This window comes from Myotis lucifugus, unplaced genomic scaffold (genome assembly GCF_000147115.1).
Source record: "Myotis lucifugus unplaced genomic scaffold, Myoluc2.0 scaffold_151, whole genome shotgun sequence".
Lineage (NCBI taxonomy): Eukaryota > Metazoa > Chordata > Mammalia > Chiroptera > Vespertilionidae > Myotis > Myotis lucifugus.
Window position 1 is genome coordinate 1,025,358 of NW_005871199.1, and position 14,895 is coordinate 1,040,252.

Genomic DNA, 14,895 nt, shown 5'->3' on the forward strand with positions numbered 1-14,895 from the left:
AGGAGGGCGTGGGGTGGGACTGTGAGACCTGTCAGGCCAGAGCAGAGTGAGCTGGCGCGGACTGTGTGCGGAAAGCCTTGAGGGCAAGGGCAGGAGGGGTTTGGAATTGATAAGATCAGAAGCGGTGACCTACTAAGCAGGAAGTTACAGGAGGAAGAGGTCACATGTAGAAGATAGTAGACATATATTTATATTCTTTAGAAGATAGGAGGAACATGACGCCAAGCTGCATCAGTGGAAAAAGCCAAACTGGATAATTTGGGCCCCGTTTCTCCCGACCTTATCGCTCCAGACCTCCCTTTGGGGTCTGATGATCTGATTCAAGGCTCAGGTTTCCCTGTGTTTGCTCAGTCTCTTCTTCCGTGAGTGATATAACAGGAGGCAGGAGTGCAGCCCAAGTGGGCCCCTGGACCGGAGAGCGGTTGGGATTTCTGGATGATGTCTGGTGTCTGGGCTGCTACAAGGATGGCAGCTGGGAAGGAGCACTCTGTAGCAGTGAGGATACTTTTGGTTGCAAAAACACAGAATAACCAATTTAAAGTTATAAATAGAGGCTTATTATCTCATATAACAAAAAATCTGGATGTCAGAGGGTCTTGCTTTGGTTAATTCTGCTGCTCAACTATGCCAGTTACTCTGCAATTCTTTTCGCTCCCCTCAAGAAAGGTGCTCAGCGGCAATAAGCAAAGCTCCTCCAGTGACAGTAGCTACAGTAAGAAGGAAGGGCAGGGGACACAGTCTGCCAATATCCTTTTCTTTCCAAAGCAGGAAATCTTTCTCATAACCTCCCCAGAAGACTTTTTCTTAAGATCACTGGCCAGACCTGGTTCCACTGGCCCCTTCTACATGCAAAGGAAGCTTTGGAATGTTTTTGGCATTTCAGCTTTGGTCATGGAAGTGGGGGAGGGGACTGGTGGATGGTTGACCACTGAGGATGACTGCTGCAACCCCAAGGATGAAGGAGTTGGCACAGAGGAGAGGAAGAAAACCAAATTCTTGGGGCTTGCAGGGGGAAGGGGAGGAGAGCTCTTGGGGTTAAAAATGGCCTATAAATTGGGTCCCAAAGCATAACCGTGGTTGTGTATTGGGTGTGAGGAATGCCCCCCCCCCTGATTCCTGGGGTTTACTTAAATCTGAGATCAAAGCCACCTCAGTCTCTCTTTTTCCTCTTGCCAGTTTCAACCTCAAGGACCCACCTTGAACCCACAGGGTGGAGGCTGGTTTGTATCATTGTATCCTCCTCTGCGGAGAAACCCCCCTGCAGTTCAGACACTCCTGTACAAGGGTGGGAATGGGGAACTGGGATCAGAACCCCTCTCTCTTTCCTGAATTTTCAGATTCTAACATCTTGCCTTTAGCAGCCAGAGGAGAACAGGGCAGGTGGGGCAAATAGCAGAGCCTGTCAGATGGGGAGGACATGGGGACCCAATGCTCTGATAAGGCCTGTGCTGGAGAGCCTTTGTGGGGGTTGGGGGAGGGGGGAAGGATATAACTGGATGGGGTGCTAGATGGAGGGAGGGCACCAGGTGCACTCAGCAGGAAAAGGGCCTAACAGGAGGATTCAAGGATGGAACCAAAAGGTGAGCATTTAGGAGCAAAATAGCACGTCTCCTAAAGTTAGCCCATTTTGCCACCCCAGGAGGTCCCAGAGCCCCTGGGGGGCCAGTGGGCTGAGTGGGGACCTTACCCTCCTTTGGCACCTGGAACGCCGGCCTGGGCAGGGCTGTACCCCAGGGCCTGGACTGAACACAGAGTTGGATGGAGGTGAGATAACTCATCTTGGGCTTGAGATGGGACCTTTTAAACATGTTTGGGGGTGAGGGTGTGTTTTCCTCCAGAACCTAACCTCCATACACTGGGATTTCCCACCCTAAAGCCTCACCTCAGGGACCCCCTAACCAATCTTGTGTGTCAGAAAATTCCCTGCTTGTCAACTAAGTGGTCAGCAAATTGCATAAGTATTGCTTCTCTCAGGAATAAATAGAGCCCCCACATTCCAAAAAAGGCATGGGTGTCGGGGTTAGGGTTCAGGACTCTGTTAAGACTTGGTTTTGGCCCTGGCCGGTGTGGCTCAGTGGATAGAGCGTCGGCCTGCGGACTGAAGGGTCCTGGGTTCGATTCCCGGTCAGGACACATGCCCTGGTTGGGGGCTCGATCCCCAGTAGGGGGCATGCAGAAGGCAGCCGATCGGTGATTCTCTCTCATCATTGATGTTTCTATCTCTCTCTCAGTCTCCCTTCCTCTCTGAAATCAGTAAAAATATATATATATAAAAAAAAGACTTGGTTTTGCGCCTCACCAGAAGTGTAGCCTCGGGCGAGTCACTTGATTTCTCCCAGCCTGAGTCTCACCACCTGTAAACCAGCAGCATGTCCCGGGCTGTGGGGAAACTGACTCCGGTTGGAGCCACAACTCAGCCTCTGTGTGACTTCGGAGAGATCCACCTCTTTCAATCTTTGGTTTCCTCGCCCAGAAACGGGCACTGGGTATTTAGAGAGTTAAAGCAGAGCCTGGCACCTCATTGGCACTCTGGGACTGTTCACTCCCCCTTCTTGCTGAGTTTTGTCCTGAGTTTTTAGTCATTGTCCACATCTATTGCCCTGACTGCTGACAGGTGCAGGGGGAAGAGCAGGAGCAGCAGTGAAAAACCAAAACAAAGTGAGTCACCTCTCATTCAGTCATTCAGAGGGATGAACGTTGGACCGTGGGGCTGGCTCAGAACCAGAATCCAATCATCCTACTGTCCCGAGACTAAATGGGATTAAAAGGGTTTATAATCTGTGAAGAGCTGCCAGGATTGACGTAAGAATTAATCTCCAGGAAGGGAGCCCACCTGGTGGTGTTTCAGTGTTTGATCTGTTCTCTGCCTGGTGAGAAATGGGGGAACAGCCTCGGTCCCTGTTTCAGCAGTTCGGCACCTCCTCACGTCTGGACCCAGAAGGAAAAGGACAGCTCAACTTTTAGGATCAAGGGAGAACTTTCATGAATTTCAAGGTTGGATTTAGAGCCCTCAGCTTTTGCAGCTTCACTCTAGTGGTTGAATGTCCCCATTCATGCCCTTGAACTCTGATCATGACTGACCCTCTTGCCACCTCCTCCAACTGCCACTACCACTGCCACTTCTGCTACTGTTGAGTCATGACTCACAAAGAAGGTAGCATGAGACATAAAAATAAGCATATTTAAAATAGGTACTAAAGTCTAGCAATTAAGACCGTTGAATCTAGCGATAGACTGTCTGAGTTCAAATCCAGGCTCTGCCTTTACTACTTATGTGATCTTGGGCAGGTTACTTAACCCCAGTGTGCCTCAGTTCCCACATCTATAAAGTGGGGAGACAATAACAGTTCTTACCTCTTCCATGTAGTGTGAGGGTTAAAGGAATTAAAATGCAGAACGCCCTTAGAACAATACCTGACACCAAGTAAACCCTATATAAGCGTGAACTATTTGTATCCTTGGAAGTCCTTCAAGATGTTCCATTGGAGATTGCCATGCCTTTTCTCGGTAAGTTTAACACAGACACGTGTTTCAGTTGTTGGGAAGGATGGCTGTTTCCTCAGATGAGGCACTTGGCTTGGGGTGAGATGCCGTGTTGTGTGACAGGGATGTTTCTTTATCGTTAATGATGTTCTCTGTTCAGTGAGATGATCACCCAGGGAAGCTGAGAAGGTCCAAGGCGCTGGGGTGTCCCACCTCCCACTTCACACCCAGGCAGAGTCTCTAGCACTGTTTTAATTGGCCCTTTTCCTCTGCTGCTTAGATGTAGGTGGAAGTGAATGTAAGCCTGATGCCATCGCATGGTCCTGCTGCTATTGCTGCTATCACCTTCGCCACACATCAAACTATTTACTAACCACTTTACAGGTATCATCGTGTTTAACCCTTAACGACTCTGTGGAGTGAATATTGTTAGCCCCATTTGAAAGGAGAAGTGACTTGGCGAGGTCACATAGCGGGGAAGGAGAGGAACTGGAATGCACATGGTGTTCGGCCCTCGGGCTAGTGTTGTTCACCGTGAGATTTCACACATCGGCTGCCTTCACTAGGTTGTTTCTTTAGCAGAGGAACAGTGTCTCCCACGTCTTTCCATCACACAAAACCCTTGCATCATGAGCCTGGCACTTGGCTCGTGTGATTTTAAGATAGTGAAAACATTGGCACATCTGAGCTCCCTTCCAGGGTGTGTCTTCCAGAATGTTCTAATTATAATTTTTATAATATGTTCAAGCCCTTGCATCAGGAGGCCCGACTCTGGGTTTCTTCTTTCCTGGTGACTCCAGGGCAAGAATTGGTGCAGGAGACTCAGGGGAAGAGGTTGGTGGAAAGGAGTGTCATTCTACCAACACGGATGGCTGGTTGGCCTCTCTTACGCCCAGTAATTTGAGAAGAACTTCTAGCTCGGTGCTCTTGGTGTTTCGGGTGACAAGCACGTGGATGGGGTAAATACCCCATTCTTTAGATGACATTTGCTTCCTACGTGGTTTTACCTGAGAGACAGAGAAGAAGGCAATATCTGTTGTAAGATATACACGTGTGGGTTTCTAGGTAGCAGCCCCAGAGACACTGACAAGGAGAGCTTGACCAGACCTCATCTCGGATGGTCTTAGAAAAGCAGGAGGAGCAAAGGAAGACCTATGCACACACCCACCACTCCATGTAACAGATAACACAAGGACGCCCAAATTACCCACCAGCTTAAGATACAAACAATTACCAAAGACCTAAATGCAAGTGCTGAAACGATAAAACTCGTAAGAAAACATGGGAGGAAATCTTCCTGACAGTGGATTTGGCAATGATTGTTTGGATACAACACCAAAAGCTCATGCAGCAAAAGAAATGCCATGGCTGGTGTTGTTAAGTGGTTAGAGCATCAGCCCACAGAAAGAGCCTCGGGTGAGGATTAACTAACACACACACACACACACACACACACACACACAACAACAACAACAACAACAACAACAAAAATAAAACTGTGCATCAAAAGACACAATCAAGAGAGTGAAAAGGCAACCTATGACACAGGAGACAATATTTACAAATTATATATCTGATAAGGGGTTAATATGCACGATATATAAAGAACTCCTATCAGTTAACAACAACAAAATAAACAAGCCAATTTAAAAAATAGGCAAAGGACTTGAATAGACAATTCTTTAAAGAAGATACACAAAGGGCCAATATGCACATGAAAAGATGGTCTACATCACTAGCATTTAGGGAAATGCAAGTGTAAATCAAATCCACAAGGAGATATCACCTCACACTATTAGGATGGCTAATGTTAAAAAAAAAAAACAAGTGTTGATAAGGATAGGGAGAAATTGGGACTTTTGTGCTCTGTTGGTAAGAATGTAAAATGGTGTAGCTGCTGTGGAAAACAATATGCAGTTCCTCAAAATATTAAACATATAAAAACCATATGATTCTATAATAGAAAATAATAAGTGTTGGGGAGGATGTGAAGAATTGGAACCCTTGTGCACTGCCAGTGGGAATGTAAAATGGAAACAGTATGGAGTTTCCTCAAAAAATAAATAAAAACAGAATTGCCATATTATCAGCAATTCCTATTTTCAAAAATAATTGAAAGCATGGTTTCAAAAAGTTATTTGCACACCCATGTTCATAGCCACATTCTTCACAATAGTCAAAAGGTAGAAGCAACCCAAGTGTCTATCAATGGAGAGATGAACAAAGCAGAGTACATACATGCAATAAAATATCATTCAGCCTTAAAAAGGAAGGAAATTCTGACACATGCTACAACATGGATGAACTTTGAGGTCATTATGCCATTAGTGACCAGGAACGTGGTGGAGGACGAGGGGGTGGGGAGAGTGAGGCAGTGAGGGAGCTGGATGAGAGAGCTGGAGAGATTTTTGTGCCGAGACCGTGAAATTTCCGGGAGAGGAAATGGCTTCTGGTAAAACTTTCTGGAGATTTCTTTATGATATTTTTATGATTGAGCCCTTTAAGAAAAGCTTAGCTGCCACTGGAATCAGATTTGTGCCTCTTTTGACTGTAGCTACGTGCAAATCCAGCTAAATTGCTGAGGTGAGGTTGTGGGAAGAGTCCGTATTAGTTGGATTAGACCTGGCTCTGAGTAGCTTACCAATAATTGCCAATTGAGGGATCACACCATGCCAGCTCTTGGCAACACTGAAAGCTGACCTGCTCATCTCCTTTCTTTGCTGGCTTGTTGGGATCCTCCCCAATCTTCGATCCCTGAGGAGCTGGGATGAGGGCACGTGTCTCCCTTCCTCTGCATTCTGGGCCGAGAGGTCTGAAGCAGGGTCTAGAGATAGACTGAGGCAGGAGAGGCCCCCAGGGAGCCCCCACTCTGAGTGGGAAGACTGGGCCCTGCCCTGAATCAGTGCCAGCAGTGGAAGTGCACAACCTCCTCCCAAGGACCACCCAGGGAGGAAGGAGAGCTCTCACCCTCAAAGGTCGTACAGTCTGAAGGAGGAGGACACGGCCTCTGCTGAGAAGGCAGGAGACAAACTGGGTAGCAGATCGGGGGTGAAGTTCTGGGTGGCAGGGCTCTGAGATGGGGGTGGTGTGGAGGGACATCAGGAGTAGAGCTGTGGGGGGAAGGGGGCAGAATTTGGGGTGGGGAAAGGCTTGAGCAAGGCCTGGGTGGAGGGAGGAAGGGCCTGAGGCCGGGTTCCACAGCGGCAGGTTGTGCCACGGCATATCTAGGCAGTAAGATCATCCGACTCACCTGCATTGGTTGGTGCCAACATCCAAGTGCTAACCGTTGGCAGGAAACCTTCCCCAGCGGGGCAGTGCCTATGGTATGGCAGGTGTAGCCAAGATCCTGGGCTGAGAGCGGGGGTGTGGAGGGTGAGGTTCCTGGTTCCCAGGGTGAGGAGGGGCTTTAAGACATGCCTAAGGCTGGTAGTGGTTTCTCTGGAGTCCTCCCGACAGGGGAGCCGAGGAGGAGACAGAGTATCACCTAGGACCTCTCCCATCCCTCCCTCCATCCAACTCCTCTTCAAATCTCACCTGTCTTTCCCAGGGCCTTGCTCTCAGCTGGATGCTAATTAGTCGCCCCCAAGTGTCAGCAGGTAATAAAGGAGTATTTACATTGTAATGACTTCTTAAAATTGAATACAGTTCCTTATGTTGTGGTGACCCCCAATTTCATTGTTACAAATTGAACATAATTAAAGCATAGTGATTAATCACAAAAAAATATGTAATTATATATGTGTTTTCCGATGGTCTTGGGCGACCCCTGTGAAAGGGTCGTTTGACCCCCAAAGGGGTCGCGACCCACAGGTTGAGAACCGCTGCTCTAGGGCATCGGAAAGGAACATGGCCCTGCTGACACCTTGATTTTAGCTCATTGGGACTTATGACCTCCTGAACTGTTATATATTTGCATTGTTTTAAGCCATCAAGTTTGTGCCAATTTGTTACAGAATAGGAAAGAAATACAGGGAGCTACGCTGTCTCTGGTCCTGAACTCTCATTCTCTATCTAGTGTTACCTTCCTGCCCTCCGTCCAGCCTTCCTTCACTCTCCTGACTCCCTCTTTCTACCCCGCTCAGCAGGAGCCCATTCTTCTTGCCCCGAAGCAGTGAGACTTGAAGTTCTTTTCTGCTTATGGCAGATCCCCTTTCATAAAACCACTGTCCCAGCAACTCCTCTTGTGGTTGGCCTCCTGCTCAGCTCTGAGGTTAAAGACAGAAATGACACTCCCATACCAAGGCTGAGTAAGGTATTTTGTCCCTTCAGACTGACGGGACAAAAAACAAAACAAAAGAAAACAAAAACCAGAAACTTCCACGAAGCAAATAAAGACACAGGTCAGATGAATGCTATTATTGATGGCTAGCAATTAGAGGAGGCTCACGTGATAGGTGGGGCTTGATAGTGACATTACGGGAAGGAACATTTCTGTGATGACTGCCTGTGTCCCGGACCAGCAACCCAGGCATGGGGTGAGGCATGGCAGGGCCAGCTCCCCCTGTGCCCTCCTGTCAGAAAAGCAGAGTCCCAGAGGCCTGGCCCAGCATCACTCAGTTTCATTGGGCAGAACCGGTGGGACACATGTTCACTCTTGGTTGCAAGGGGCATAGGGAAAGCAAGGACAGGACTGTCAGAATGGCTTAGAGGAGACCAGACGCACATGGGGGTACTGGGCACCCTAAACCCCAAGCAAAACTGGGCTCTGTTAGTTCAGAAGAGGAGTTGGGTACTGGGTTGGACATAGTTGGTGCCTCTCCCAAACCTCTCACTTTCACACTTTTGGCTCTAGACGTGTTTCTGTCCTCCTGATGTCATGTCTGTTCTGAGCTGTAGTTTTGCTCACATGTCAAGGTCTGGAATCTCTTTCCCTGGTTTGCTTGCTTGAACACTAGGTGTTGAAGTTCATTCAAATGCCTCATCTAAGGTATCTCGGTCCACCTCTCCTCCTCAGAAAGTTACCCCTCCCTCCTGGGGTTATACAGTGTGTCACTGTACATCTCCAGCATCCACAGTTTCTATTTTATTCTTTTTGTCTTCCCTTCTAAAGTGTGAGCATTGAGAAGAGATACATATGTAATAAAATTTTCTTGCCATATGTTCATCCTAAAACACAGTGAGTGCTTAAATTTTGTACCTTGAACAAATGGTCCAGGTCTCAGCTCTAAACAGCCAAGGACAGCTGGGGTCCAGAGTCCATTGGGATGAATGAAAGAGAGGCTCAGGATAAACAGTGAATGCTTGCGAGATGGCTCCAAGTGATGGACCTGGGTGTGTAGCCCATGTTGCCAAAGGACTTTTGGCTCAGGGATTGGAAGATACCTACAGCCTTTCTGGTGGTGGTGACTGATAAGGGAGATGCTGGGGTGGGACTTGGCTGTCAGTCACAAGAGTTGGGAACACTAGTGTCTCTCACAGCAAACAGAGTTGTTTTGAAGTTGGTCCCTGGGGCCTGGGCTCATCCCCCTCTCATTCATTGAACACCCAGGACGTACAGAACCAGGGCCTGCCCTGGGCCCTTTCCACATACCTCACCAAGCAGGATGGCCGATCCCCAGGGGAACATGAGGTCAGAGGTCAAAATCCCTGGTCACCTGAGCTGGAAACCATCCAAAAGAAGACAAGAAAATGAAGAGCATGTGGTATCTGAAGCAGAATTATAGAAAATTACGTCACATCCACACAAAGGAATACCATACAATTAAGCCAGTGACCAGAGAGATCTGGTGCTGGTGCAGATGTGGACATAACTGGGGAGAGAAAGGAGCTGCCTGGAGGCCCAGTGCATTGGGAGGGCCTGACCTGGGAGCTCAGCGGTGGGCCTGGTCCCAGGGTGCCCGATGCCTGAGCAGTCCCCTCACTCAGGGGAGGATGTTCTAAGGGGAGCAGAGAGCAGGAACAAGAAGTCCTCAGTGAGTCAGCAGGGCCGTGCCCCAGAGGTTCCCAGGCTTCATCCTGAACTCCGAGCTCCTGTCTCCTGCACCTGAACTAGAGTTTCCACAGCAGGTTGGGACACAACAGACCCCAGGGCATGGCCACTGACTCTTAAGCAGACTGTTTTGCATAAGGGAAAGAGGAACATCACTGAGGAATTTATAGGAAGGCATCATCATGGGTAGGGAGGCAACTTTGCCTAATTTCCTGCTGGCTCATTTCATGGTGGTCACCATCCCTGAGTCTAGACAGTGGCTTCCTTGGTGGGCCCAGGAAGCCCCTGGAGCTGCAAAGTGAAGTTCAAGAGTGTGGGGCTAACGCCAGAACTCAGAGCTCTGACCTTGTGTCTTCCCTCACCTGCAGGTGATGTGCTGTTCTCTCTGTGTTCCCTGGTCTGTCACTGTGGGTCATGCCACCTCTTTCCCTCCTAGCGCTCCAGTGAGGACCCCACATGAAGACGACCCTGCCTCCCTCTCTGGACTTCGAGTTCACCGGCCCTGCAGTGACCCTAGAGGTCTTGTAGTGGGGTTAGGAGTGAGGTTTTGAATCAGGCTTTTCTGGGATCATATCTTGACCTTGCTGTCTATTAGCCTCATGCACATAGGAACTTTGCTTACCTCAATTCCACATTCTCGACATGAGGGTAACAGCACCATCTCATAAGGTTATGAAGGTTTAAGAGGCATATCAATACAGAAGGTAAGGTGATGCCTGGCACAGGTAAGGACTTATTAACCTGGAGAGAGTTGTGTTAGATGTCAGAACAAACTGTGGAAGGACTGAGTGATGAGTAAACACAGACCATGCTGCCTTTCAGAGTCCCATCCTTTTTATGTTCAGAAACCCAGTTTTCTCTACCAAATTTTCTGTCCTATTATGACACATCCCACTGTGTTCCCCACCCCAGCCCCAGGTTAAGTAAGGGACAGAAGAAAGCTCTAGGTGTTGTCCTTTGGGAGTTGCCTGGGATTTTACTGGGACATGCTGAACACACACTCCTAGGTGTGTCACACTCACCTGAGTGGGGCAATGGTCCAGGAAGGAGACAGAAAACATGACCCCAGGGCTCCCAGATCCTGGGATGAGCCAGACGGAGCCTTATAAAGGGACCAGTCTTTGCTCAAATGCATAACACACTCATCCTTCTCCTCAGTGATACCTGTCAGCTCTGGTAAGTATGCACCTGACTCATTGCCGGGGGTAAGAGGGGGTGCTCAGGGCCCAGTGTGTTCTGCTGTCTGTAGGAGTAGGGAAAGCAGTGATGAGAGGGGATTCAGGAGCCTGGGTCCAGATGTGATGGGGCTCTGCCTGTAATGGGGCTCTGCCTGTAACGGGGCTCTGCCTGTTATGGGGCCGTGTGACTTCATCCCACGGGGTCCTGAGGTCCTCATCTATACGATGACTGCACCGATGCTCCCATTGCTCTGTTGGCTCCTCTGTGACAACTCTTTGGAAACGTCCCTGGTGGGAGCGGAGGACATGACTCTCCCTCTCCTCCTTGTCTTCTTTTCTCTCTGGACTCACCTGACTGTCAGGCCCCGGTTTGGTGAGGACCCACTGTGCATCCCCACCTTGGGAGAGTGGGTGTCTCTACCAAAGTCTTGAAGTTTCTCCTAAACCCAGGCCAGTGATGCCCACTCACCTTGCCCTGGTGAGAAGACCTGCCACTACATGGATCAGAGACCCATCAACTAAGGTTTTGGACCTCCTCCCCAGCTGAGGGAATGACCAGTGACCTTCTGTGCACAGGGCTCAGCTCTGGCCTTGGTCAAGTTGACAGAAGGCCTCAGGTGGTTCCACTTAGGGACATAGCAGCAAGGATCTTTCTCCCAGATCAGGAGACAATGGTAGTTTGTGTTAGATGCCCACATGTGTGATCCATGCACGTTTCTTGGGTGCTTTGGAAAGTCTGGGGTGTGAGGGCTGCACTGTCCCATTTCTCTGCTTGGGGTCCAGACTGTTGGTGGAGGTACTGGCTTTGGGAAGTCAGACCTCTTTACTTAAATGTGGTCTAGCCTTGGGGTTCCAGAGAGCAGGGAGGTACAAAGGTCATCTGAAGGAGCCTAACTCCCCACATTCCACCCAAGAGTCTAAAACTGAAGCAGGTATTTCTGTTTATTTCAAATATGATGCCAATTCTGTTCAGCAGTCCCTTCTTCCCACTGGTGGGGATGGTCTAGGAAAACCTCTGTGGGAGCTCAGGACAGGGCTGTGCTTCTCTGTTCACACTCACCATCCTACTCCACTCCCCGCTGGGAGCCTCCAGGGCCCATTTCACTGACAGCTTGCTTTATGTTCAGGATGGGCTCCTCTGGGATCTTGTTCCAAGAGCAGCTCAGGGTGGGTCAGACCAGACTAGTCAGGAAGTTATTTTGTCTCGGTGACTCCAACCCTGATGTTGACCCTGGAGGAGATGGATTTGATGTTCTTTGAAGAGTGGAGTCATCCTTAGTTGGCTCAGGTCCCAACTAAGACTTTAGTCCTTTTCCGTGTGGTTGACCCCTACCCTCTCTGCTTCTGCCTCCTGTGGTTCCGTCCACAGTGGGCTTCTGTGTTCTCCCCCATCTCTTCTGGGCCCTGACCTTCATGGCCTTGGTCACGCTCTCCTCCTTGTGAGCATCTCATCCCACCTCCTAGGGTGATACAGTTCCTTCTGCTCCCACCTGAGCCTCACTTCACTGGATGCTCAGTTCCCACCCCGTTGTCCTGACTTAGGGACCCTCACCTGGGGGGAAGGATAACAAAGGTCCCCGTCTTTCTCTCTGGCAGCTTCCTTGAAAACCAAGATGAGTCAAACTCAAGTTGAGAAGTCCATGATGGACTTGGTTGTCCTGTTCCACAAATACACCAAACCCGATGACAAGATTGACAAGCGGGGCCTGCTGAAGATGCTGAGGGAGAATTTCCCTATATTCCTCAAAGCCTGTGTAAGTCTGGGTGACTTCTCCAGGTCCTGGCGTGGCAGAGGACACTTTGCTGTGGGACCTTGGACAAGTCAACCCCATTCTCTGATCCTCAATATTCTCATCTGCAAAAAGGCCTAAGAGGACTTTCCTGACTTATTATCAGGATGAAAGAGATGACACATGTGGCCAAGTGTAAAGGCATCTGGAGATCAAGGGTAGTTATCAGGTGGTGAAATAGGAGAGTAAAGAATGGGTTCCCTCCCACTTGTCACTCTCCATCCAGGAGACTGAAGCCCAGAGGCTCAGGCTCTGCCTCCAGAAGCCTCCATTCGGTTCTCTGAGATCCAAGGGAAGGTGATAGACATCCCATGGCTGATAAAATTTAACACCTTTCATTACAGTGAAAGAGCTCATTGATAGACCTGATTTAGTGTGACAGTTAGAATGAACTGAACTGATTATAAAAGGAGAGGCTACTAGGTGACACAGAGAGTAGGTGAGCAAGAGGGCACTGAGCATGGAAGATTCAGGAAGGCAAACAGGAGATAGGAGAGGAGGGTTAGGAATGAAGAGACAAGGGGTAGGGCCTATTTTGGATTTCTGGATAAAACTTAGGTAGATGGGGTCCTGGAAGTGGGTGGGGGGAGTGGGTCTGGGTCTAAAGACCACCCACCCACCAGCTCATTGATCAGTGCCTCCCCACTACTAGGTTTTTCATTCATGTTGACACTTGGCCCAAGGAATCTCCCTCAGTGCCCTCCAGGGTAATGCTAACCCCCCCCCCCCCCGCCCACCCGCATCCCCAGGACCCCCCACTGACTCACACCAGCTACACCTGTGCAGCCGCAGGTCTTCTCTCCCCCTCTCTGCCTCCTTCTCCTCCTATTCTACCCATAACACTTTTGGGATTGAATTTGTCTTGTTTCGTGTCTTTCCCACAGGACAAAAAGGGCAATGATTTCTTGGACCATATCTTTGAGGAAAAGGACAAGAATAAGGATAAGAAGATCGAGTTTTCCGAGTTTCTGTCGGTGTTGGGAGTCATAGCCACGGACTACCACAATCAGAGCCACGGAACCCCGCTCTGTTCCGTAACCCCGCCCTGTCCCGGTGGAGGACACTGAGCCCAGCCCAGCCTGAGGCCCCCAGAAACCACAAGAAACAATAAAGTGTGTCTTTTGCCCAGATACAGCCTGTTTCCTGCTTTTCTTTGGCTACTTATGCTGTCAGAACCGCCCCTTCTTGGTGAATGTAATTGTGGGTTCTCCATGGGGGGACTTACCCAGGAATGTGCCAGGAGGGTGCCTTCCCTCTGGCTCCCAGCATAAGTGACCACCTCTGTCAGCAGGGCCTCTGTCCACCTCTGCCCCTGCTCCCTAGTGCAGCCAGCGTGCCAGGTCCCAGGGTCAGCAGTGCAGAGCGTTCTGCTGGCCCAGCCATGCTTTTCCTTCTCAAGCCGCGATCACCATCGGGCGATCCAGGACCTGCAGGGAGCAGGAGCCGAGGGTGGTGTGAACATGGTGCCTCATGCCCATGGGCTCCTGCCCAGCATGATGCCAGGGACATAGGGGAGATGGCACCACTGAAGTAGACATTCCGTGCAGGGCATTGGGGGCACATGGGCACTGGTCACTGAATGGGACACTCAGTAGTGCCCAGAGGACTGGATCCCTTGTCCTGTGTCCTGTGTCCTGGGCTGTGTCCTGTCCGTGTGTGTGTGTGTGTGTGTGTTTTAGCCTGTGTGGTGTCCCTGTGGAGGTGAGAGAGCCACCCTGTCTGCTGAGCTGATCCTCCCAATGGTTTGCTAAATGCTGGGAGCTGGGTGTCTGGGTAAAGCACAGAGTGATGGCTGTTCCAGGCATGAGGAGTAAAGTAGTGCTGGAGTCCAGAGAGTGTCTGGGCAGCAAGTGAGAAGACAGGACTGAAGAGGAGCGGGGAGGAGAGGGCACGAGGGAGGAGCGGAGAGCTCATGCTGAGTCATCAGTGACCATCCACTCCACTAGTCTCGGAAAGAGACGTGCCATTACCCACAGGCTCTTTCAGGCCAGGCAAGGTGGTAGAGGCCGAGCATTTAGAAAGAAGCAAGACACAGGGGCTGCCTGAGCAAGCGCTGGCTCTCCCACAGATGGGGTCTCTCCATGTGCCAGGAGGCCAGTCAGCACTCACCTGCACATCCAGGGCCACCTCTAGGCATGTCCCTGCTGCTTCAGTAGCTCCCCTCCTTGAGGATCCCATCATCCAGCTGGGTCACTCCCTACCTCCTACTCACAGTCTCCTGCTAACCCCTCAATCAGGCCACATTCTTCAGGGAGAAATTAGGCAACTGCCTCCAAAATCTCCTGTCCCACCTGCAGGAAACTCGGTGGGTGAGTCATTTGTCCATGTGGATGACTCCTTCCGCGGCTCCCTGATCCTTAGGCATATTTCTCCTGACAGAAGGCACAACTATGCAGACACTTGCAGGCAGAAGGTGTCTGGACAGAGAGGAGCTTAGAAAGGAGGTGGGTGTGGCTGGAGGGAGCCTGGGAGGAGATAGGGGAGGGAGGGTGGGAGGGAGGAGGACTGGTCCAGG

At 50.1% G+C, this 14,895-nt stretch overlaps 1 protein-coding gene and 1 long non-coding RNA gene across 6 annotated transcripts; one reads left to right on the top strand and one right to left on the bottom strand.

Annotated features, from left to right (window-relative positions):
• Positions 1 to 2,242: 2,242 nt before the first annotated feature.
• On the bottom strand, positions 2,243 to 7,161 carry LOC111827313. Of its 2 annotated transcripts, none has more exons than XR_002830823.1 (3): positions 6,734 to 7,161; positions 6,184 to 6,593; positions 2,243 to 4,516 (listed from the first exon to the last, which is right to left on the bottom strand). It is a non-coding gene; the product is annotated as an uncharacterized LOC111827313 (long non-coding RNA). The 2 variants fall into 2 exon arrangements; XR_002830822.1 differs by having other exon boundaries at positions 6,125 to 6,593.
• A 3,269-nt stretch (positions 7,162 to 10,430) lies between these two features.
• LOC102424629 (protein S100-A7) lies at positions 10,431 to 13,512 on the top strand. Of its 4 annotated transcripts, XM_014461223.1 has the most exons (4): positions 10,527 to 10,588; positions 10,953 to 10,963; positions 12,187 to 12,344; positions 13,265 to 13,512. In XM_014461223.1, exons 1-4 carry the CDS (start codon positions 10,542 to 10,544, stop codon positions 13,445 to 13,447), a joined length of 399 nt encoding a protein of 132 aa, XP_014316709.1. In that variant the 5' UTR covers positions 10,527 to 10,541; the 3' UTR covers positions 13,448 to 13,512. The 4 variants fall into 4 exon arrangements, with proteins under 4 accessions (XP_014316710.1, XP_014316709.1, XP_014316711.1 ...); XM_014461224.2 differs by lacking the exon at positions 10,953 to 10,963 and having other exon boundaries at positions 10,431 to 10,588; positions 13,265 to 13,447; XM_014461225.2 differs by lacking the exon at positions 10,527 to 10,588 and having other exon boundaries at positions 10,947 to 11,068; positions 13,265 to 13,447.
• The last annotated feature ends 1,383 nt before the right edge of the window (positions 13,513 to 14,895 follow it).